This window comes from Hippocampus comes, unplaced genomic scaffold (assembly GCF_001891065.2).
Source record: "Hippocampus comes isolate QL1 unplaced genomic scaffold, H_comes_QL1_v1.1 scaffold9, whole genome shotgun sequence".
Classification (NCBI taxonomy): domain Eukaryota; kingdom Metazoa; phylum Chordata; class Actinopteri; order Syngnathiformes; family Syngnathidae; genus Hippocampus; species Hippocampus comes.
In genome coordinates, this window is record NW_017805275.1 from 879,296 (window position 1) to 903,885 (window position 24,590).

The 24,590-nt window shown below is 40.8% G+C and overlaps 3 protein-coding genes and 3 non-coding genes across 7 annotated transcripts in view; 4 read left to right on the forward strand and 2 right to left on the reverse strand.

The window, feature by feature from the left end:
* Positions 1-6,889, forward strand: part of glra4a (glycine receptor, alpha 4a) — a 59,642-nt gene extending 52,753 nt beyond the window's left edge. Inside the window, exon 9 of the mRNA XM_019870100.1 lies at positions 5,453-6,889. Within this exon, the coding sequence (XP_019725659.1) occupies positions 5,453-5,743 (291 nt within the window). The 3' untranslated portion in view covers positions 5,744-6,889. The remainder of the gene's footprint in view (positions 1-5,452) is intronic.
* A 10,295-nt stretch (positions 6,890-17,184) lies between these two features.
* On the forward strand, positions 17,185-21,792 carry gla (galactosidase, alpha). Its single transcript, XM_019869904.1, has 7 exons — positions 17,185-17,420; positions 18,520-18,694; positions 18,891-19,065; positions 20,162-20,253; positions 20,339-20,500; positions 20,561-20,758; positions 20,822-21,792. The coding sequence occupies exons 1-7, from the start codon at positions 17,257-17,259 to the stop codon at positions 21,131-21,133; spliced, it is 1,278 nt and encodes a 425-aa protein (XP_019725463.1). The 5' UTR covers positions 17,185-17,256; the 3' UTR covers positions 21,134-21,792.
* Positions 17,516-17,588, reverse strand: trnav-cac (transfer RNA valine (anticodon CAC)). The gene has a single exon. It is a non-coding gene; the product is annotated as a tRNA-Val (tRNA).
* Positions 17,905-17,977, forward strand: trnav-cac (transfer RNA valine (anticodon CAC)). Its single transcript has one exon. It is a non-coding gene; the product is annotated as a tRNA-Val (tRNA).
* On the forward strand, positions 18,043-18,115 carry trnav-cac (transfer RNA valine (anticodon CAC)). Its single transcript has one exon. It is a non-coding gene; the product is annotated as a tRNA-Val (tRNA).
* On the reverse strand, positions 21,331-24,440 carry rpl36a (ribosomal protein L36A). 2 transcript variants are annotated; one of them, XM_019869908.1, is made up of 5 exons: positions 24,348-24,440; positions 23,744-23,849; positions 22,740-22,807; positions 22,539-22,661; positions 21,331-21,411 (listed from the first exon to the last, which is right to left on the reverse strand). In XM_019869908.1, exons 1-5 carry the CDS (start codon positions 24,348-24,350, stop codon positions 21,391-21,393), a joined length of 321 nt encoding a protein of 106 aa, XP_019725467.1. In that variant the 5' UTR covers positions 24,351-24,440; the 3' UTR covers positions 21,331-21,390. The 2 variants fall into 2 exon arrangements, with proteins under 2 accessions (XP_019725467.1, XP_019725466.1); XM_019869907.1 differs by lacking the exon at positions 21,331-21,411 and adding an exon at positions 22,025-22,347 and having other exon boundaries at positions 22,473-22,661.
* Positions 24,441-24,590: the final 150 nt, after the last annotated feature.

The following is a 24,590-nucleotide window of genomic DNA, read 5'->3' on the forward strand; positions in this document are numbered from 1 at the left end:
TTCAGGAAATACTGTAATTATCAAGAAGTTGAAGCACTGAAGTGTCCACGCAGGAATTTGCGATTCTGCAATCGTGTTATTTGCTGTGGAATTGAATGCAATCAGCGGAAATACGGGCGAGGTGCAGAATGACATTTACATGTGCTCATCCTGGTAGCTGGACGTCGCGGTGAGTCAGGCTACATTCACACGACAGGCGTGATGCCCAAATCCGCTTTTATTGTTGAATCCACTGTTTTTAGTGTACTCGTTCACAGTTAGAAAACAACTGCGTCCTCTCGTTAACTGAACGCGTCCGTCAAATAACACGCATGCGCACAAACAAGGACGTCGGGCGACACGCAGCAGTGTTTACGGAAGTAAATGAGATACAACGTGTAAGGGGTATTTTTTCTTAAATAATCTCATATCAAAAGACAACACGTGGGAGGTGGTGGAACTGTGATGGGTAAACGAGGCGACACTTTTGTTTCTCTTCATTTCATGAAGACGTCGAGTAAAGATGATGTCATGTTACGGAGACGTCTGCAAATCTGACGTCACGTCATTGCCCGTAATAAACGAACCGTCTGTGGTTGAATTACATTCATTATCATACTGTATGCAACATGTTTACAATATCCGGGTCAAGTGGCTAGTTTACACTTTAAATCTTAGCTTTAATATCACTTGCTCTGTTCTGCCTCAAACCCAAAGTTTGGTGAAATGTTTTGCACATTATAAGTAATGAAAATAAAATATATTGTGATTAATTATTAAACATACACGTCTTTAGAGGGACAAAGAGAATACTATTGGTTATTTTACCACCATGATCTTCCACATCGTTTTGGTTTTACAGATAATTTCCTCTTAACTGGTCATTTTAGGTCATTTTTTAATGCCTGCCGAAAATCAACTTTCAAGCCGCGGAATCAAGATTTGTTCTCTGCAGACTCAGTATTGTTCTCCGTGGAATCAACAATTTTTCTATGCAGATTCCTGGGACAACTAACTTTATATGCTCTTCCATTAATATCCCTTATAAGTCTTTCAGAAAAATAAGGACCCTTTACACTAAATCCAGACTGTGTATTCAGATTGTTTACATTTGATGAGAAGCTTTGCATCTTCATCCATTCTCTGGCGTGTCTGCAATAGTTTTTTTTTTTTTTTTTTTTTTTTTAATGCCTAGAGCCAGAGCAAATTAGCTCACCGAACTTAAGTTAAAAAGGAGCAGTGAGAATAATAATAATTGCAACTGTGTGTCTTGGAGGAACTCGCCTGTCTGAACGGGAGTGTCGAGTCGTTGCGGAACGTGAACGTCATTCCCGCTAGCGATACCACCTGCAGGAATGTGACTGAGCACTGCAGCGCCTGTATCAGGGTAAAGCGTGAACCCTGTGTGAACCCTCAACTTTGAACCCTCACTAACTGATCGTGATGACAGTTCAATTTCCCCTAACAAGCGCACTTTGTGTCAAAGCCCTCAAGAGTGTTGTAATCCTCCCTTTCTGACCTTGTTTTTGTTTCTTCACCTTATAAATGTATGCGCTGTTCCACCATATCTCATTGTGTTGCCTGTTTTTAGGGAGTGTCCTCTACTCAGTGCAAATTTCTAACCCATGTTCTCTTTTGAGACAATCACACATATCACTTTTTTAATAAAAGAAGCAACCTTGCTCTTACATTACTCCATGTAACCCAGGATTTGTGAGATTTGTTGGAGGTTTATTTTGACCAGTAGAATTATATTAACATGGATATTGTTACCGTGCTAACAGTTATAACATCTTGTGCCTCCTAGACATGCACTAAAGGCCTCACGATTCGCAAAAGAGGAGCCATGAAAAGCTGTGATGACATTTTAACGTGTTCTCTCCAGTGGTGACAACTTTGTACTTTTATTTGCTATATTTGACAGCTTTTTCAGGCTCAAGCAGTTTTTCACCCCAATATTTATCTAGCTACTTTTAAACTTTATTTGGTAACTCAGACGTGAAAACTAATTTTCATCACAATAAATCATTTCTTTGGGGCCTGTCCTCCTCGCTTCAAAAGTGCAATGAGTCATGTTTCAAGTTTTTTTTGTCTTTGTTTTTTGACAAAACCTTTAAAAACATTTGATTTAGAGTACAGTTGTAACCCTTTAACCTCCTGGGACCTGGCGTCCACATGTGTGGACATGACGTTTTGGGTTGTCAAGACCACAATATTAAATTTTGGACTACAGGGGCCTGGCGTCCACTTACGAGGACATTACATCATGTAAAAAGATAATTCTTTGTTTTTACACTCATCAGGTCCCAATTAGCCTAAATATCAAAGAGAAAATAAAAATAAAATAAAAATGCATGCCTTGCAAGAGTTCAGGTCTTAGGAGGTGAACAATGATAATAGTAGGGGTGTTTCAATTAGAGTTTTTCGAGTTCCGATTCCAATTACCCATGAGTGAAATCAGCCGATACCGATTGAGATACTGATCACATGAATTAGGTGCACACTTTTTCAATTTCAGAGCTGCTCAATAATGATTAAATAATAATCGATTAATCTGTCATTTTTTTCAATTAATTGATTAATCAGATTTAAAAAAAGAACATTCTATCCAAATCTCCATCATTTTATTGTATAAAAACGGGACATTATTTCTCATTGACAGTGCAGAAAATTTACAAACATTGATTATGATTCAGTTATTGGTTTCGTCTGTCACCTGTGCAGAGTTAACGCAAGCCTGGTCTCCAGTTAGCTGCTGGCGGCCATGTAGGAATTGCGGGTGCTGTGTTTTTTCGATCAGCAATTAAAGGCACTGATCGACCTACCTATCACATCCTTTCGCACGGATATCGGCCGATCATGATTAATGGCTGATCATGACATCACCACTTGATAATATTGCACACAATACTAATATTACTAATGCATTCACTTACTCTGCATGAAAATGAAACTCAAGTCAAGCGAAAAGTCTCCAATATCAGTTGTGAACACATGCATTTCTCTGGTCGCTCGTTTGCAATATCTACCGCATGTATAAATAGTTGAGCAACACAGTTAAAATCTGATAAATATATATAAAATATAAATTCAACAAACCTTTTATGTCTTGTGTTTATCTCACTATTACAAATAACAGCAAGTGATAATAAATAAATAAACAAACAAACAAATAAATGTACATTTATTTATTTATTTATTCTGTGTGATCTCACTGCTCGACTCCACAGGACGAGGAGATGTTGCGGGAGAGCCGCGGATTCTATTTCCGGGGTTACGGCTTGGGCCACTGCCTGCAGTCCATACCACCATGATCTTCCACATCGTTTTGGTTTTACAGATAATTTCCTCTTAACTGGTCATTTTAGGTCATTTTTTAATGCCTGCCGAAAATCAACTTTCAAGCCGCGGAATCAAGATTTGTTCTCTGCAGACTCAGTATTGTTCTCCGTGGAATCAACAATTTTTCTATGCAGATTCCTGGGACAACTAACTTTATATGCTCTTCCATTAATATCCCTTATAAGTCTTTCAGAAAAATAAGGACCCTTTACACTAAATCCAGACTGTGTATTCAGATTGTTTACATTTGATGAGAAGCTTTGCATCTTCATCCATTCTCTGGCGTGTCTGCAATAGTTTTTTTTTTTTTTTTTTTTTTTTTTAATGCCTAGAGCCAGAGCAAATTAGCTCACTGAACTTAAGTTAAAAAGGAGCAGTGAGAATAATCATAATTGCAACTGTGTGTCTTGGAGGAACTCGCCTGTCTGAACGGGAGTGTCGAGTCGTTGCGGAACGTGAACGTCATTCCCGCTAGCGATACCACCTGCAGGAATGTGACTGAGCACTGCAGCGCCTGTATCAGGGTAAAGCGTGAACCCTGTGTGAACCCTCAACTTTGAACCCTCACTAACTAACTGATCGTGATGAAAGTTCAATTTCCCCTAACAAGCACTTTGTGTCAAAGCCCTCAAGAGTGTTGTAATCCTCCCTTTCTGACCTTGTTTTTGTTTCTTCACCTTATAAATGTATGCGCTGTTCCACCATATCTCATTGTGTTGCCTGTTTTTAGGGAGTGCCCTCTACTCTGCACATTTCAAACAAGTGTTCTCCTTTGAGACAATCACACATATCACTTTTTAATAAAAGAAGCAATATAGTTTTTACGTTACTCCCTGTAATCCAGGATTTGTGAGATTTGTTGGAGATTATTTTGACCAGTGGAATTATATTAACATGGATATTGTTACGGTGCTAACAGTTAGAACATCTTGTGCCTCCTAGACATGCACTACAGGCCTCACGATTCGCAAAAGAGGAGCCATGAAAAGCTGTGATGTCATTTTAACGTGTTCTCTCCAGCGGTGACAACTTTGTACTTTTATTTGACAGCTTTTTCAGGCTCAAGCAGTTTTTCACCCCAATATTTATCTAGCTACTTTTAAACTTTATTTGGTAACTCAGACACGAAACCTAATTTTCATGACAATAAATCATTTCTTTGGGGCCTGTCCACCTCGCTTCAAAAGTGCAATGAGTCACGTTTCAAGTTTTTTTTGTCATTGTTTTTTTACAAAACCTTTAAAAACATTTGATTTAGAATACAGTTGTAACCCTTTAACAATGATAATACTAGTGATGTTTCAATGAGAGTTTTTCAAGTTTTTCGATTCCAATTACCCATGAGTGAAATCGGCCGATACCGATTGAGATACTGATCACATGGATTAGGTGCACACTTTTTCAATTTCAGAGCTGCTCAATAATAATTAAGTAATAATCAATTAATCTGTCAATTTTTTCGATTAATTGATTAATCAGATTTTTAAAAAAAAACAAAAAAAACATTCTATCCAAATCTCCATCATTTTATTGTATAAAAACAGGACATTATTTCTAATTGACAGTGCATAAAATGTACAAACATTGATTATGATTCAGTTATTGGTTTCGTCTGTCACATGTGCAGAGTTAACACAAGACTGGTCTCCAGTTAGCTGGCGGCCAAGTAGGAATTGCAGGGTGCTGTGTTTTTTCGATCAGCAATTAAAGGCACTGATCGACCTGCCGATCACATCCTTTCGCACGGATGTCGGCCGATCGTGATTAATGGCTGATCATGACATCACCACTTGACAATATTGCACACAATACTAATATTACTAATGCATTCACTTACTCTGCATGAAAATGAAACTCAAGTCAAGCGAAAAGTCTCCAATATCAGTTGTGAACACATGCATTTCTCTGGTCGCTCGTTTGCAATATCTACCGCATGTATAAATAGTTGAGCAACACAGTTAAAATCTGATAAATATATATAAAATATAAATTCAACAAACCTTTTATGTCTTGTGTTTATCTCACTATTACAAATAACAGCAAGTGATAATAAATAAATAAACAAACAAACAAATAAATGTACATTTATTTATTTATTTATTCTGTGTGATCTCACTGCTCGACTCCACAGGACGAGGAGATGTTGCGGGAGAGCCGCGGATTCTATTTCCGGGGTTCCGGCTTGGGCCACTGCCTGCAGTCCAAAGACGGCCCCGCCGTGGAGGGACCCACCGTTTTTGGCCCATCGCCTCCCGTGACGGTGCACGACGGCGAGTTTCTCCACAAGCGCTTCGTGGACCGGGCCAAGCGCATCGACACCATCTCCAGAGCTGTCTTCCCGTTGAGCTTCCTCATTTTCAACATCTTCTACTGGGTCACCTACAAAGTGCTGCGACACGAGGACATTCATGCCAATTTGTAAAGAGCTTCCGCCTTTCTACAGACTTTGCCAGGATTTGCCTCCATTGCGGCGAGGAGCAGGAGCGTTCCTCTTGGAATTAGGAATGAACGCTAAACCCAAGAGCATCTCTGGGCGCTCGAGAGTGTTCAAAGCCAAAAGAAAAAAAATTGAACTGACTGGCTTCAGGATGAAGTTTTTGCCTCTGGTTCGATTACGCCGGCGGATCCTTGCCGGTGATGTCACCAAGTGAGGACTGGTGAGACTTGAGTTTCGACACTTTGTGTGTCTGAATGTTTTCCAAAATTCAAACAGCGGTGGCTTTTTCTACACTTTTCGTTCAACAGGCAAGGGTGTCTGAAAAGGGTCTTTCATATTTTCAAGTATTCTGTAAGTGGTGACTTTACCGACTTGTAATGACATTATCTATAGATATATTGACAGTGTACAAATTGTAAAATAATAAAAGAAGCCGTTGCCAAAACCGCACAAAGCACAAATAGATTTTCATTTTGAGTCAAAATAAAATGCTTTTTTTTTTCTGACAGGATGATTGAATTCCTTTTAAATCAAATAAATTAATTAATCCATCACATTTGCACTTATATACAGTGATTTACCACATATCTGTGTTTTGGCATTTGCAAATTCACTTTTTTTTAAGCTATCCTCTTTTATTTGCCCAAAACTTAACTTATTTTCTGTTTTAAGTGTTTTCTGCCATCTGTGTACTAAGGAACTGTGTTGAAGGGAGTTGAGGAGTTGCATTTGGAGTAAAGTGGTGGTTTGCTCCCATCTTGTGGCATCTTGAGTCCAAGTAATGATGTTGAAGTGGATTGAGGATCTTCCTTTAGACAAAAGTTGTGTTTTGCTACCTTCTTGGAATCTCCAGGCAATTATAAGCCCAGTTCCATGCAGATTTTTGGTATTTGTGGCAGCGCTTGTTCCCTATCTCCAATGAATAGCTGGGGTTGACTGCAGTTCAATTTCCCCGTGCGATCAGGTCCAATTTTCACTTAAGTGATCATTAAGAATTTTGTTGATTGTTTGGAATTGATTAAAAATGGAGTGAACAACTTGGTTGTTCATGATTCAGTTGTGAAGAGACATGTAAAAAAATGTTGACATTTCAATGTTCATTATTTCAAAAACCCACCATTCATTTCAATAAAATGCAAAAACAAAAAAAAATCGATCACATCAGGGTCATTTTTACTTTTTCATGTAATTGTAGGTGAAGTATTTGCAAATTATATTGCATAGGATGCGCCTCCTTGACAGAAGGCTGCCATGTTTCGCCCACAATTTGTGCTACGGAAACTCGAAGGAGACAAACTTGTTCCTCAACGTGATGACTAAAGCATGTGTAACAAATGCCACACAGTTACTCTGTCACTTGAGCGACTACTAGAAGTCGTTTGGAATGACATTTTGCTTGCACCTCTGCTGAAGAAATGGTAGTGAGCTTGCAAACGGTGGTCTCTCTGAGGCGTTGTCGTGCGCGTGTGCTTCAAAATGCACGCACTTTGAGCTTAGTTTGTTGCGTTCTATTAGTTTACCACTAGATGGCACTTAATTCGACACTCTACTTTTCACTAATTTTCTGTCTCGAGAAGAACGACATTGACGTTCACGCTCTGTTCTTACTGGTCACCAGAATGTTAACAGGAAGTGAATTTAGTGTATACAACAGCAAGTAAAACAGCGCCGTAAAAAAAAAAAATCCATGCTAAACTGAAGATGTACTTGGTGTTTTTTATAGCGATGAAGTCAACGTTATTGGACAAATCTGATTAGTTCATTTCACACCAGTTTTCATTGAGAACCGTATCGAGAAGGTGGTATCAAAACAGCAAATCACAGCACACAATCGCAGCTAACTGAAGTTCGATTAAAAGGGTCTTACTGTGAACACACCTAGAGTTTCTTTCCAATTACCAGCAGATCCCATGCAAATGCAAGTTAAACAGTGAAAGCTCAAACCTGAAATGTAATGCACGGGATAAATAAATCATTGTTTGACACTCATTGCAAGGCATTGCGCCAATCATCGTTGTCCAAAGGGATTTTGGACATATTTACAGGCAAAATTGCTTCAGGGTTGTCAGATGACTTTTTTAATGGGAAAATCAACGTGCTGTTTCATCAACTGATGACTTTGAAATGGGCTTGATGTTCCCCAGCCAATGAAAATGAATTCAAAAGAGGCACCCCGAGTCCAGAGTCCTTCTGTCCTGAGCTTCCTCATGTTTGTGTGCGTGCTCTTCCTTTTCAAACAAGATGAAATCACGGCCTTTTTACTCGACTTAAACTTTTGTGTGAGGGGATGAAGAGGATGAGCTGATGCTCTCAAATCAACATACCGCATTTCCACAAATAATTACTCAAATGCCTCCTTTAAATAGATGCCTCCTCCTTGCCGACGAGGGGGTGTAGGGGGGAGGCAGGATCTGTAATTACCTGAGTTCAGAGACGCTATTCAACCTCAAAGATTAGTTGCTGTGCGACAGAATCCCCATCTGCAGTTGAGTAAATATTTGCAGAAATACGGAAGTTGCTGAGAGGTACCCTATGAACTTGCTCCCTTGAAGAACTGTCTGATGGGCCATTGGCGCCAGGCTTGCAATCAACACCTTGCGAAGGAGGATACTACTGATCTCCTTATCTTCAATGAAGCCGAAGAGGGTTGAAATGAACTCCAAAGATAATGCCCTATTGGAAGTGGTGACTTTGTAGCGACGCCACTTGAGCAAAGCGCGACTGAGCAGTCAACAGTCCGCTGCTCTCTGCTGTGCGTGCCAGTGTGTTTATAAAGAGACCAAAATCTCTTGAACTTCATCTCCGCCAACATCGAAAATGCCAACAATAAGATCAGCTGACTTCATTATATCGTGCACTACAGTCTCACATCCAAAAGCGCAAACAGAAAGGAATGCCTTTAACACAATCCCTTTTACTACAGCCACATATTGCCTTCAAAGTCACGGGATGGTCCGGCTTCAGTCATGATGACCATACGAGCGCATTGGTGACAATATAAGAAGCTTTTCTAAATCCACCATCCTACCATGACCGCTTTTGCGGGCCCCCTTGATTTGCGACCCATCGCTTTTGCTGGAAATCAGCATATCCTGTCAGATCTTATATATCGCCGGATGACTGATGGATTCCAATAACGCAGGACCTTGGCATTCGCTTGCTAAATTACCCACAACCTCCTGAGACTGTGATGACTTAAATAAGTTCCATGTGATGCATGATCCCCCAAAGAAGGGTGGACCCAAATGAAAATATTAACAATTTATTTTTCCGGGCCCTGGTATTAAAAGCTCTGTATGACACTTCCCTCAAATCCGAAGCGGACAACATACATACACATCAATTGGGCCTAACGTTTCTGGCCCGTGGGGTCATTTGCATTGCAATTTTAAAACTCAATTCAAAAGAGGACTTGTTATAAAAATGTTTCATCTACAAATGCTCATAATAAATAAGAATACAAAAGCACCCTCAAGGGAATAGGGTTCTGCAACCCTTGCTTTAAGTCATCCAATTTGTCAGGCGTGCATCTATGGGTCATTGTGTCCAAACCGTGTACTTGTCCTGTCCCTGGAGGGTAATCAGCATAAGCCTCCTTTCTTCAGACTCCCATCGGAACATCAATGTGGTGCCAGAGCCCAAAGCCGCCTTTAAGTCCTCCCGACCGATAGTGCTTACTCTCCCATGCACATCAGCAGATAAAATCAAGTTTTACGGGGATCGTATCGTTGCGTGACGTTTTTAAGTGCAATGTGACATGTTTTGATCGAGCCGTTGTGTATCCCTGCTCCCCCTGCGGTTTCTTCCCTCATGCATTCATAGGTTCTTGAAGATACAAAGGTGTCTCAGCTATTTTAACAATGGGCAATAACAGATGCTGTGGTGAGCATTTCATTATACAACACATATACCAGAGAATTCCACACATCAATGTATCACAAATGTCATTGATGTAAACAGGCTATGAAATGAATGCATCAAAAGTGTTAAAAAAAAAAAAAGAGGCCTCGTTGTTTCTTTGGTTTTTGGGGAATGTGTCAAGCCAATTTAAATGACAAAATTGGTATTAATCCTTTGGATTAACACAGGGAGTAAATCAATCATATAAACACATTATCTTTACAACATTCATTACAAAGTCCTTCCTTCCCCCTAAAAAAAAAAAAAAAACATCAATGGACAAGAACCAGATGCACTGGAAGCTTTCACGAGGAAATTCCATATTTCAAGCGTCACTGAAAATCTCATCCAAGTGTAAACTGATAGAGAAAGTTATCCATACGTGGATTCTTTTCTGCTAATCCTTTGCTGTGCTACAAACTGTTGGGGAGACTGCATCTAGTTTTGTTTTTTTTTGTTTTGTTTTGAAGGGGGGTGGCTGCGTACCAACCGAAGGAACCAGGAATTGCAAGATTCAAATCCCTTTTGATACTATGAATGAATGTGAACGGGCATGCCTTGAATTACATTTTCACTCTTAGCTTGGTTGTAGAATCAATCAGGTGCAGCAGCAAAAAAAAATGCTCATAGGCCCCCTCTGTACGTAGATATTCAATGAACTTAACTTTAAAGCCACAATTGTGTCTACCAATTGAGAGTGGTTAACAAATTCATTGTTGGCGTGTATAGCAAATTTGCAAAATCACGACACTCATTTAGCATTAGCATGCTAACGCTAACACAAGAGGCAGCCAGGCCGGTTCGTTCAATACTGTCGGGGTGCCTTGACTTTTGATTGCACGATCGGACGAGTTTCTCAAGTTACAAGCCACCGTGTTGATTGATTTATTTTTGCTGTGTGTTGCTAACTAACAACGAAGAAGGCTGCAGCTGAATTCGCGGTTAATGAATTCTTATTACAACACAGTATCAATTCCTTCTTGACATGCTTGACACTGTTCTGCCAGCTCCCAAGCATCATCTCTTGCTGCTCATTCAGTCAACACAGGCTTTTCTCCACCTGTCTGTCTCCCCTGTCCATCACACATGCCAGTCGCAGTGAGCCGAATGCCCACGAGAGCCTTCTTCTCGGCTCGACGCTCCAACTCGGCGCCGCGGCTCGGCTGGTGGAGACGAGCCAGCAGGGTATTAATGGGTTCCCCCAGGAGACAACGCCGACACGTATGCATGCATGCATGCGTACGTGCGTGCTGTGTGCCGGATGTTGAACAATAACTTATTCTTCTCCAAAACTGCGAGAACACCCTCCTGTAGAGCTTACCTAGCCTGTGTTTTTGCACCTCCGACTTCACGCCGTCTCCCGGCTGAGTTCACTCAAGTTAAAAACAGCAAAATCCGCAGAAAAGTCAAAAGATTTCTTGATCGATTTTCGGGTTGTCCGAGGAGGGATGGATCAGTCACAGCAGGACTTTTGAAGATACTTGGTCGATCTTCTACCTCTCACCGCAGGAGCGTCTTTGTTTCTGACAACAGAATTCTGGCTTGTACTTACGTTTCAGAATATTTAAAAAAAAAGTTTTCATATCATGGTTGGAAAAACAACTACAGTTGAGACAAAAACTCTACACTTTCCTGTTCAAATGATATTTTTGGTGATGTAAAAACAAGACAAACAATCATAATTTAAAAACTTTTACCACCAAAACCTGTAGAACTCTGAAGAAAATGAAATTTTCCCAACAATGGAAGTAAAAAAAAAAAAAAAAAAAAAAAACTTACCGGTATATATGTTTGTAAAGTATGCACACCCTGTTAAAACTGGAGATGAAGAAATTTTATTTATATAGCATATTTCATACACAGGGCAACTCAATGTGTTTCACACAACCAAAAACACAAGACATAAAAGCGTTTGTAAATAAAAAGAAAAAGACATTCAAAGGTAAAGCAAAGAAAACATAAGTAGCTTACTGAAAATTATTATTTACTTGAAAACATAGATTGAAAACCGTTAAACTTTTACAACCAAGTTTGGCAGACATTTAAAAACAAAGTAAAGAAATAAAAAGTGACGTTCTAAAATTACTGAGGGAAATTGATTTTAAATGCTTAAAAGAAATTATTCGCTTGGGGAAAAAAAGTGCAGCTTTGACCTGGATTCACCGGCAAAAGCATTTACACCTGAAGCTGACTTCTGTTGGTGGATTATGCAATTTGGGTGCAGCATAACAGCAACATGAAGCTTCACCATGTTTGACGAACCGGAAATAACATTCATCTCCTCTAATCGCCTTTTGATATATATATATATATATATATATATTTTTTTTTTTGCTAGGTTTACAGCCCGTGCAATACACCACCACCAGACACATCCAAAAATATTCACCTTTAATTTACATCCAAAGAAGCCTTTTTGAATCAAAGTCTTCAAAAACTAAAAAGTCATTTAGTTGCCTTTGCTTCAACTCTGTGGTTAACCATGACACGATTTCTAGCTAAATATTCTGAATTGGCCAAAATATTTACCAGCTCTGTCCTTTCTTTGTGCAGTTTACTTCTTCTCCTCATGTTTGTTTGGGTTTTCTTCAGGTACTGACGGCTTCCTTCCGAATTCCAAAAACTCAATATTATCCAGACGCGCTCATCCAATTGCTCAAAAGAAATCTGACATATTTATGCACAAAAGTTTGCCATCAGACTTGTAATCTTGGTGGAGCCTCCATTCATTTGGAGTAAAAAAACATCCCAGAAGAGTTGTTTCCTTTTTAAGAAGGGTGACACAAGCTGACAGTCAAAAAGGTCAGTCGGTGCTAATTAAAAGAGGGCCAGCGTTGAAATAAAAAGTCTCTTGTTCAAATACCACGTATTCCCCGAGAAAGCCGAAGACAGCATGATAATGAATTGTGATGCTTTGTAAGGTTAGCCTCTCTATCTTGTGCTTTTTTTTTTTTTTTTTGACTGGTTCGGTCAAAAACAAAGCTGAACCTGTAAGACCCTGTCAGTCCGCTTCCTTGACTTCTTTCTCACATTAAATTAGTTTCAAAACGACTCTGTTTCACCTCTCACACACAAGAGCTGCTAAAAAATACAAAAGCTTAGTCCTGTCGGGGCTTTCTTGTCTCACGGCCTTTTTTTTAATGTATTAGCATGCTGAAATTTACGTGAAGGTTCAAAAGAAAACAAGAGCAATTGACCCAATGCACAGCACATCGCAACGGCCTTCTACTTTTGTTTCGAAACTAAAGCAACAATACAGTCTTGTCTAGTATTGACCAATATGCGAAAGGTTGGTTGAGGTCTTGATCCGCAATCTGCCATTCTTGTTGTTGATCCTCATGTGCTGAGATGGGTGAAGCTACAGCCCGAAGCGAGCAGAAAATGATTGGGGGGCAGAGAACCTCTTTGATGGCAGGATATTTTTGTTCTGTACATTCCTGTTGAGAACGGGATGAATCCACGCTCACTACAATTGCACTGCAGTGAGATTGTAGCAGTCGCAGCGCATAGCATGAGCACAGTTCTGCTTTGAAATCAGGGACAAGGTCACAATGACTTTCTCTGTCAGCTGAGTGGTGACCAAAGAAAGACACTCTGACATTTGACTTGAAGTTATCTGAAGCCTCTTGATTTGGCTGTCGGATATACGCTGTTATCGAACAGTCATCTCGTTTAAAAGAAAAAGAACTAAATAGGATTCAAAACCAGGAGGAATGTTTTCCTTGTTGAATGTTTTGAACCCTGACAAAAGCACTGACAGGAACCCATGCCACAGTCAAGTCTGACTCACGATGCAGGACTACAGTCCTGGGGACCACAATCAGTGGGACGATAGTTGTGGGGGATTCAACATTTGGGAACTACCACCGACATGCAGCGAACTGCAGTCATTAGAACGAAATAATTGGGCCTCTAATTTTTGGGACTACAATAACTGAGATCACTATCGTCAAGTCACCCATTTTCTACACTGTTTATTTGGGTCATTGTCGGTGAGAGTCTATCCTGGCTGACTTTGGGAAAGAAGCAGGGTAGACAGTTTGGAGGTCACTTAATAGGCAATGGTCATGAGTATTACAAAAAAATTGGGTTTATCCGTGGGCACTACAGTGTTGGCAGTGTCGTTGACATAAATTATGTAACTACAGTGATGAGTACTGATTTTACTTCATAGATTTTCTCCACAATACAGTAGTTATTTTGTATTGTTATAGCCTCCAGTGGTACTTGACATATATTTTAAAATACCAGTAAGATTGTATATTTTTATACATATAAAGAATGTGATATACTGTTGTTCATTCGGGGCCATTTGCACTAAATTCCAGATTCAATGCTTTTCTTATCATGAGCTCAACCTAATTATTCATTTGCCACTGGCTTCAAGTGTAACCGAGTAATGAGCAGAGGCCCTCAGGTCTGTAAACAGCGGGGCGTACGTGTGGAGCAACATGGAATTGCTATCATGGGATCTGGGATGCCTAGTTACCATGGTGATGCAGGTCATAAAATGCTGCATCTTCGACATTTTTTTGGTGCATGGAAGCCTTTTGAAATTCATAAAGAAGCCCCCTTTTATTGCTGACATACACACATGCTTTTTTTTCTATTAAGGTCAAATGAGATGGCAACGCATATAAACATAGAGCACTTGGTGTTAAAAATCTAAAGGGTCTGGGATGAAAGGAGAAGTGGATAACCCGCTCCCCTCCTGGGCTGTTTTATGACTTTCATCTCTGAACATGGCAACAACATGATGCAATCTATGAGGTAAGGAGCAGCAGCGCGACATTATTTGTGTTCATCCGAAAGAGAGAAAAAATTTCATCGAAAATAAACATATACCATACAGTAGAACCTCCAAACGCACCAAAAGGTTGTCATACGCAACCAAAGTTAATAGTTACCAAAAACTAATGAAGTAACAAGAACTAAAATGAAAAAAAAAATGTTCATTAACAAAATAAAATAAATGTGAGAGTACTTTGCAATAACACCAAAATGAAACTACTTTTCACGTTTATAAAATTGACTAAAGCGCTTTCAGGGTTTATTAAATGTATTTGTTAATTGTATCTCAACTCAACTCAACTGTATTTATGGAGCACTTTAAAACAACCATGGCTGTATGCAAAGTGCTGTACATGGAGCAAATATCATACATACAACAATAAAACAACAAATTAATAACAAAGACGGTAGAAAGCACCAAACAGTAAGACGTCAAGATCAAGTCTGAATGATGCCGTGTCAAATGCTATAGAAGACAAAAGAGTTTTGAGACGAGGATGGCCGTATGGAAGAAGGAAGGTTGAACATTTGGGAATTATAGTTTGTTTTATTACAAAAAATGACTTTTTTTATTTCATCTTGCACTTGACAAACACTCTGGATTAAAAAAAAAAAAAAAAAAAAACTAATACCAAAACTGATAAAAACTAAACCAAAGGGAAGCTTTTTTTTTTTTTTTTTTTTAAATTCTAAAACTGACGAACACACTCTAAATACCAACAGTAATTTAAAGAGAAAATGTCAAAACTAAATAAATACGAACCATAATGACAAATCCCAGACTAATACAACCCTGTGCTTAACGGTAAATATCAAGAGACTTCAGCTTAGTAAACATCTGTGCATGACATTGGCACACAAACGACAAGATCTCCTTTTGTTGTAGTCGGCCCCGAATGTGACGTGGGCGATTGGAGACCGCCTTGCACCCATGGCCACTCCAATCAATTAGAGAGATTGGCCCACATTGTTGTCATACCTATGAATGAAACAGATGTCTGGTGCACCAAATTTGTCTGGCTGTGCCTCGAACAAATACACTAAAATCACACCAAAATTAAGTCTACTCCAGTGTGTACACTTCTTGCACAAAAGGCAGCTGGATTGATTCCAGCTCACCCGCCAATCTAATGAGGAAAAAAACGGTTTGGAAAATGGATGGAGCTTTATATTGTCAGGTGATGTATTTACAGAAGAGCAACTTTTGCATCTGTCATGACAGATCACAAAAGTGCAAAGCTTCTTCAAAAATGTGCCGACACAAGCGATCCGTGACGTCCCCTTCAATTACGGGACGGCGACCAAGAAAAGGGAAGGCGATGGATGGCCGTCGGAGTCCTTAGGGCAGAAAAACCAAAGTAATCTGTCACCACTCTCAATTAACAGCAGTGCTGTGTGGTTACAAAAGAAGCTCAACAGATCGGTTGCTTGTTTGTTTGTTTTTACAAGCACAAAATAACACATCCAAAAGATGCATCCATCCATCTATCATGCAGAGGCCAGCGTGTCAAATTGAAATCTGACATTTAGAACCTCGGCGCCTTCACTCACTGGATCTCATATGAACTATAGCAAGTGACAAATGGTTTGCATCAGGCCTGTCCCTGGTGGAGGCCTCTGGTCATGCGACATTTTGCAAATGTCACGTTTGGTGTTCTTTTGCATCTAGTCAGAGAGGATGTACAATAATGTATTGACACATGAGGCTTTGTGGACGACTACACATGTGTAAAAAGAATCTTGTGGCGTCAACATGCAATTAAAAAAACGTTTCGGTGGCGGGCACCAAGTTCTTTTTTTGACAATGGCAGGGAGGTGCTGCGTTTTGGACACTGGCCTTCGCTTAGCCCTTCCCCCATCCTCGTTGATGAATCTACAAACCCAGTTCCAATGAAGTCGGGCATTGTGTTGTGAATAAAAACAGAAAACAATGTGTTCCAAATTATGTTCAACCTTAATTTAAATACACTACGTGACAAGATATTATATGTTCAAACTGATAAAGTTGTTTGAGCAAATAATCATTAACTTAGAATTTTATGGCTGCAACATTTTCCCCAAAAAGCTGGACATGTTTACCCCTGTGTTACATCACCTTTTCTTTTAACAACATTCAGTAAACGTGTGGGAACTGAGGACACAAATTGTTGAAGCTATGTAGATGGAATTCTTCCTCATTCTTGATTGATGTACAGATTCAGCTTTTTAATAGTCAGGGATCTCTCGTCGTATTTTGTACTTAATAATGCGCCATGCATATTCATTGGGAGACAAGTCTGGATTGCGGGCATGCCAGTCTGTAACTGACACTCTTTTACTATGAATCTGATGGTACTATGGTTCAGATTAGTTAATAAATAAATACATTAATAAATAACACTCAAATGAGTGGAAGCAGCAGAGCCAATACTCACACTATAAAATTAAGAAACATCTTCTTGGGAAATTACTGGTAATTTCATGTAAATTTTTTAAACTGATGGCACTTCAATTCATTTCAATGGGGAACGTGTATTTGAAATATAAGTGAACTGAAATAAAATGAGTTACAAGCTTGATCAATGGACAAATTAAACACACATATCAAGATACAACATCACTCGTGTAGTGTTTTTGGTGTCGTCGCTGTCGTGGATTCCATGCTTCCTAGTTGAAAGTGTCGGTGAAATCTTATTGGATATTTCAAAACAAGCTTCAACTTCATTGGGTAAGATTTGTGTCAGGTGGAGAAACACCACAACTAGGAAGTAGACAAAACAAGGGTAGCCGGCTCATGTAATGCTATGCAGGAGAAATAAAAATTAAATATGTCCTTGACAGCCAGTGTGTGGATGCTGTTTTTTGTGGGTTTATGGGGCCGCACCAAACCTCTCGACAACGGCCTAGCGAGGACCCCCACGATGGGTTGGCTGCACTGGGAGAGGTTCATGTGTAACACCAACTGCGACGCCGATCCGGATAACTGCATAAGGTGAGGTACAAGTCTTGAAGTAAGGCTGGGGAAATAGAATATTGATATTATAATGGGTGTATTTGCAACCTGCAATTATCACAAAATGAAAACGCTGTTTCCGCCCGGTTTCGAACCGGGGACCTTTCGCGTGTGAGGCGAACGTGATAACCACTACACTACGGAAACTGGATGTAGTTCGTTACAAAGTCTTTTATGATCACAAACAGTCAGCGCATAAACTGGTCATGAAATATCCAATTGGGAGGCTGGGGTAGACGCGACATTAGTAAGCATGGGGGGGGGGGGGGGCGATACGTCGCAGAATTCTGCCGAGCGCTCGATAATCCAAGCCGGGAAAATTGATTAAATCCGACCTATTTCGGATCACTTGGAGCTCCACACACGAAAGGTCCCCGTTTTGAAACCGGCCGGAAACAGCTTTTTGTGGCAAATATTCTGTGGGATGTCCTTATAATTCCCTTGAATGACTGCTTGTATGTCAGTTTCCGTAGTGTAGTGGTTATCACGTTCGCCTCACACGCGAAAGGTCCCCGGTTCGAAACCGGGCGGAAACAAGTTTTCGACAAATCTTTGGTGAAGGGATTTATTTTAATTTTCTCTACCAGAGTGCAGCACGTCAGTTTCCGTAGTGTAGTGGTTATCACGTTCGCCTCACACGCGAAAGGTCCCCGGTTCGAAACCGGGCGGAAACAAGGTTTTTATTTTGTGACAAACTTTCACCTACAATTCCCCTAACCACGACATGGTGACGTTACGTTGAACAAAACAAACAACACTGGAAAACCAAACAGATAATCACAAATTCCGCACAATTTCATTTTGTGTGAACTATGGGCTTATTTAGTTTAACACAAAACTACAGTATTCTGTTGTATGAAGTTCAATATGTTAAGTCTGTCATCCAGTGGAAGAGAAATTTGCCGTGTTGTTGTGCCTGTCACAATACGTTGCTGGGATAGAGAGATTACGAAAAATACATTTGGAGCGTTTGGGGTTGGCAAAAAAAAAACCTCAAAAAATGAATCAAGGTGCCACTCAGTGTGGTTGCGGCATCGTGCTGCTTACATGTGTTCTAGCATGTTTTTTTCTCTTCTAGTGAACGTCTGTACATGATGATGGCAGACGTCATGGCGGCAGAGGGCTGGAGGGAAGCCGGCTACCAGTACGTCTGCATTGACGACTGCTGGATGAGTAAAAGTCGAGACGCCGGGGGGCGCCTGCAAGCGGACCCCCGCAGGTTCCCGGGGGGCATCAAAAAACTGGCCGACTATGTGAGTGCTTTGTTTACAAAAGAGCGAGGTGAATATTTTTCATGATGCAGATTTGTTAAGTAATGTTCAGTTGTATTTTAACTTTGGGTATACGTAGTGCATATAGGACTGCTTTGAGAGATCTACGTATAATTGTTATTGCAACACTGCCCTCTCCTGGAGACGGTTCGTCTGAAATGAAAGGCTTTGGTTCCAGGTGCACTCCAAGGGTCTTAAATTGGGCATTTACGCAGATGTTGGCACAAGCACCTGTGCCGGATACCCTGGCAGCCTGGCTCACTACGACACAGACGCCCAGACTTTTGCTGAGTGGGAAGTCGACCTGCTCAAGTTTGACGGCTGCTCCATGGACACCACTTTGCTTGAGGAAGGCAAGCACATCGTCCTGTTATTTGCAACAAGAGTCCATTCTGTGATATACAAATCTAGGACATCGTTTTCTCTGGCCTTGTGTTCATTTGTGGGCCCAAATACAAGAAATAAAAATGTGAAGCGCCAACTCAATTTTTATTCAGGGACGCTAAGTTGGCTGTTTTTATCAGTCAAAGAGACCCATTGCAGTTTGGCCCAACTTGGAGCGCCGTGACCTTGTGGATGTGGCACAAATGTGAGGGCGGCACTGGAGTTTTGCTCCTATGGACAAAGGGAATTTGAATACCTTTGAGTTGGGGGTTTTATACAGTGTTTTATAATTAAATCTATTTAACGTCAGTGCCATGCTTCAAGCTTAGTTATCTTCATATTCTTGTAGCAATTTATTTAACCTCTCTCTCTCTCTCTCTCTATATATATGTGTGTGTGTATAAGGATCATGCCAAACTTACATCACCTGCCTTGTGACACGTCATTCTGCAATCTGATATTTAGTTGAAGTTCGTGCCCCAACTGTGAAAAGGACCGATTATTATAAAATGTTCAAGACCCCCTGTATAAATGGTAGACCTGGGGGATGGGGGCAGGTGTGTAAAATACATTTATTTTAAAGTTCCTATATTTCTCCCTTTGTGAAGGGAGTAACTTGTCAGGGGCAACTGCTTGAAAAAGACTGGATTTTTTTCAACTTTCCTCAGGCCTGCGCCATTAAAGAGTAACATTTTAAAAAGGTAGGAAGATGACTGCTTTTCAAAGGCAGTTCTACATAGTCAACTGAATTTTCAGAAAATTGTCCTATGATAGAATAATAATACATTGTATTTATAAGCGCCTTTCTCAACACTCAAGGACACTTTACAATCAAGAGAAAAACAATAAAACCACAATAGAGGCAGAAGAATAGATGGCATTTATTCACCTGTGCCTTTCGGAAAAAATTGAAAGTGCTATTGAAATTCCAGCATTGTGGAATTCCCTCAAACTTATTTGACCGGAGGTACTTCAGATGTACAAAGTTTTGAGGGTTCACTGGACCCGCTTTCTGCAGCAGAGTTAAGGAGTTCTTTTCACGTTTTATCATTTCTTCCACTTCAGGCTATGTGAACATGTCCAAAGCACTGAACAGAACTGGAAGACCCATCCTATATTCCTGTGAGTGGCCTTTGTATGAGTGGCCTTCCCAAAAGGTAACACCTGACCCCAAACATACCAATTCTGGACTTGGACCACCAAGACATGGTTCAGGTTGAATCCTTTTTGTGACCCCACCAGCCTAACTACAACACCATTGCAGAGACGTGCAACCAGTGGCGCAATTTCGCAGACGCCTACGATTCATGGAGCAGCGTCAAGTCCATCTTGGACTGGACTGCTACTCACCAGGACATTATTGTCCCCTCAGCTGGTCCCGGCGGCTGGAATGACCCAGATATGGTATGACCATGTTTGCTTCAAGCCTACAGCTAATGTCCTAAGACGTGCGCTTGCCTCCAGCTGGTGATTGGGAACTTTGGCCTGAGTCGTGACCAGCAAGAGTCCCAAATGGCGCTATGGGCCATCATGGCGGCACCACTGCTCATGTCCAATGACCTGAGGTCCATCTGTCGCCACTCGAAGGAGCTGCTGCAGAACCGCCACATCATCGCCATTAGCCAGGACGAGCTGGGCAAGCAGGGATACCGCACAGCCAAGGTGCAACCTTTACCACCTCATACAGTGCAATATTACATCATATTTAAGTTATGTGTTCTACAGGTGGACCATTTTGAGGTGTGGGAGAGACCTCTGTCTCAAGGCTGGCTTGCCATAGCAGTACTCAATGCACTGGAGATAGGAGGCCCACGCAGGTTCTCCTTAAAAGCGGCTCCTGGCTGGAAGACGTGCACACCGCTTTGCAACATCACCCAGATTCTGCCCCAGTATGAGGAGGTCGGGGTTCAAATTGGACACCAGGTGTCAGTTAACCCTTCAGGCACCGCTCTGCTTGTCATCATGCCCATCAGCATGAAAAAGCATGACCAAAGATTCCTTAAAATGCAGTGGTCTGAAAAACAGACTCTTCTCTAGACAAAATAATAATAATGATACAAATAAATCCTTTTCTCATTATAATCGGTGCAGAGTTGAGATGATCTGCTATTTTAGGTGACCAACTTGTCAGTATAGCTTGCTGCGCTGGTTTCCATAATAGTATAGCTTGCTGCGCTGGTTTCCATAATGAGCATCACAATATTCACAGTGAAGATGACCGAGAAGCAGAATGGTTAATTTTAACACATTTATTGAAAATTGTGACAACTTGACCCAGAAGAGTGGCCCACAGCTTAGAACTGGATGACCTGGCCCTGTTGAGAGAACACAAGTATTGTCAGGAGGAGAAAACACAGCTGCTCGAATATGTCAATGGCACATATGTCTTTAAGATGGGGCAATGGAAAGCAAATGTTGAAATGCACAAATCACTCCACATCACATCTCCACTTGTTCTGACCTTTGGTCAGTGAGGCATGACAAATGTGCTTTATTTATCGTACACTCCTGTTGTTAAAACCTGAGTAATTTGGATTTCAAATCCACTTTTTCTTGTTGCTTGTCCATGAACTTAAGAGCTTTTGAATGTTGCCATTGTGCAAAGGTCAGCTTGATTTTAAGAAAGCACTAACTTGAAATATTGCTGACATTTATTCAAACCATTGTGGTCACCGTTCAATAAAAGACACTCAACAACTGTGCATGTTGATCTCCTGCATAACTCAAACGAGTCCCTGCGCCATATGGACCATGCGCCTCTCCTACAGTGAATTTAAAGTGAATGGAGCCCCTTACAATGGCCAGAAAAGAAGCTATCTGTGTCCACTCCAACAACGGCGCAAACGCTCCTTTCTAGCTGCATCTCTCTATTAAATACTTAGAGAAAACTCTACCCATGCAGACAGACTGCCCTTTCTGCTACACTTGCTCTGGGCACGAAAATACGGCCCACATAGTGCAACCACTGAACATGAATCAGAGGGACAACAAATTCAGCACATTGGCACACGAAACGAGAGGCATCTGAGGCGAGGTATAACCAGTGCTTTGTTTGTTGGTGTGGCGCCTGCGTGATCATTTGTGCTTTATATGCATCCAGCCTGCACAGTCAAAAAAATGAGGCTAGGTGCGATCAAATGCAGTGGGGTCCGTACCCTCTGCAGCAGGTGGACAACGATATTTACACCACATGTACCAATGTGCACCCTGTGGCCACGTGGATGTGAAAAGTAAGAACTGGCCTCAAGTGTGATAACTGCAGACAAAACATCAAAGGAAAACATCCGGCAGCTCAGTACAACATGTATAATGTACCTAACTGCCTTCCTACGGGAATTTGCCTTTGACTTAGTAGGCTCATATTTCAAGGATAAATTCACACTAATGCCGAGACAGTTACCAAGACTTGCTCAAGGAACAAAGTGTCTTGTGACAGTCTTACCTTTCTCTTCTTGTCACCTCCCAACTCAAAGTGCTTGCATCGCTTGATGGCCAGCATCCTCTTGGATCTGCAGTTGGCCTCCATGCACTCGAGCCTCAGCACAATCTTCTTTGTTGTCTTAGCCTGGAAACAAGGTGAAGATAGTGTGTGTGGGTTCATAAACGCAAGGCAGACCTTTGCAACCAGGATGGTTGAACTCACCTTTTTACGGAAGATGGGCTTGGTCTGACCACCGTAGCCGCTCTGCTTCCTATCGTATCTCCTCTTACCTGCAGGACATTCACTTATTAATGACATAACTGTGGTCAAATCTAATGATCCAATTCTTGTCCCACTATCTCCTATCCAGTAACCTACACACCAGTATGTAAATTTAAGGCACAAACCCCCAATTGTTTCCCCCAACATGTAGCTCAACAACCAATGAAAATGTTTATTTGCACCGTGCTTTTACCAACTATCTGAAATGGGTGCCAGACCACATTTCTGATGTTTCTTCAAGACTTGCAACACTTGAAGCAGATGGCATTGTTTGTTGTAACAGCTTGAACTATGATTGAGCAGATGATTGACGGTTTCAATGAACCGAGCCTGAGCCCCGCAAGCTACCGTCATATTTACTGTTTGTCATTGAACTGTTTTATATTCTTAGTGGAGAAGTGTTCATACAAGTATTTACTGTACTCATGACATTTCTATTACATTGGCATAGGTTAGTGACAGACAAGGCCACGTTGGTGGCCTGTGCATTGTTTTGTTCGGGTGCTCAGCAAATACTAGAATAGTTAACTTGGAGTGCCAGTGTCCAAAATTTGTTAACACGAGGTGTTTGGCTGCAAAGATTACGGGTAGGAGAGGCAAGGTCTCCTTTCACCCTGGACCGGCACCAATTTCAAATGAGGATGAGAAGAAGAATATTTGTCAATGAACATACGATTGTGGCTTTCAAAGTCAGTTGAGCTGATCTCTCATTCTCGCCAATTCCTGTCAATAATTTTTTCTCAAAACTTTGAAGGTAAAGCGGCATTTAGAAACATTAGAGAATGAATGTTACATATAGTAAATACAGCACATTTAACAGTTCCACGAGAGGAAAACCAATTGGAATGGGGTCTACTGATGTATGTATGTATGTATGTATGTATGTATCAACTCATACATGGTGTAAACCCAGCGCAAATTAACACAGCCAACAAAACACTTACCCTGAGCATAGAGGGAATCCTTGCCCTTCTTGTACTGGGTGACTTTGTGGGGTTGGTGCTTCTTGCACTTCTTGCAGTAGGTCCTGCGGGTCTTCGGGACGTTCACCTGAGGACATAGCTCAACCGTCAGCCATATTAAACAGCCAACGATACTCAATATAAACATTTAGTGAACAAAATATTTAATCGTGAGAGAAGTCGTGCAAATCAACCCATTCGGACACGTTGTTCAACAGCTCCCAAATGGCGATTTATTATGAGCGCATGCTACAAATTAGCATTGAATTCGCAATACTACTCATGCGAACCCAACTTGTGTTGTTGATGACGCATAAATATAATTATCTTCCGATAACTGGAATAGGACAATGTTTAACACCCGACAGGCCGGCCAAACGTGAAAATAGCTAGCAGCTAGCTAAGAAGGTAGCATCGACAGAAGACCAGTTTTCGCCCAAAAACTCATCATACGTGGCAAATAGCGATATTGTTGCGAGAACAGAAATATTACACGCTTCTGTGAACAACCAAACAGCATCGATGGCTTATTTAACTTGAGATTAATGTCGATTCTTTCAAATGTATCCGGGTGTTCAGTGCATACCATGTTTGCGTCCCAATGCAGAGCAAAAGAGGAAGTCCGTAACCGGAAGCAGCCTTTTTCGTTCAGCTCTGCAGCCAATACCTACACTGCCCTCTAACGACCAAAATCCACACAGAAGAGCAAACACACAAACACTAAATACACGCTCACACGCGATAAACAAAAAAGCAGTAATATTGTGCTGAATAAATTATAATATAACCTATTTTAATACATGCAAAAATAAACTTTATAATCTCCAAA

Bases quoted from the DNA above. Each gene is read 5' to 3' on its own strand.
- gla (XM_019869904.1), top strand. From the start codon at position 17,257: ATGTCCTTGACAGCCAGTGTGTGGATGCTGTTTTTTGTGGGTTTATGG. The intron at 20,254-20,338 runs GTAACACCTGAC...TGACCCCACCAG, and splicing joins ATGAGTGGCCTTCCCAAAAG to CCTAACTACAACACCATTGC. The intron at 20,759-20,821 runs GTGCAACCTTTA...TGTGTTCTACAG, and splicing joins AGGGATACCGCACAGCCAAG to GTGGACCATTTTGAGGTGTG.
- rpl36a (XM_019869907.1), bottom strand. The intron at 22,808-23,743 runs GTAAGTGTTTTG...AATGTCCTGCAG, and splicing joins GGATTCCCTCTATGCTCAGG to GTAAGAGGAGATACGATAGG. The intron at 22,662-22,739 runs GTGAGTTCAACC...CCTTGTTTCCAG, and splicing joins AGCCCATCTTCCGTAAAAAG to GCTAAGACAACAAAGAAGAT.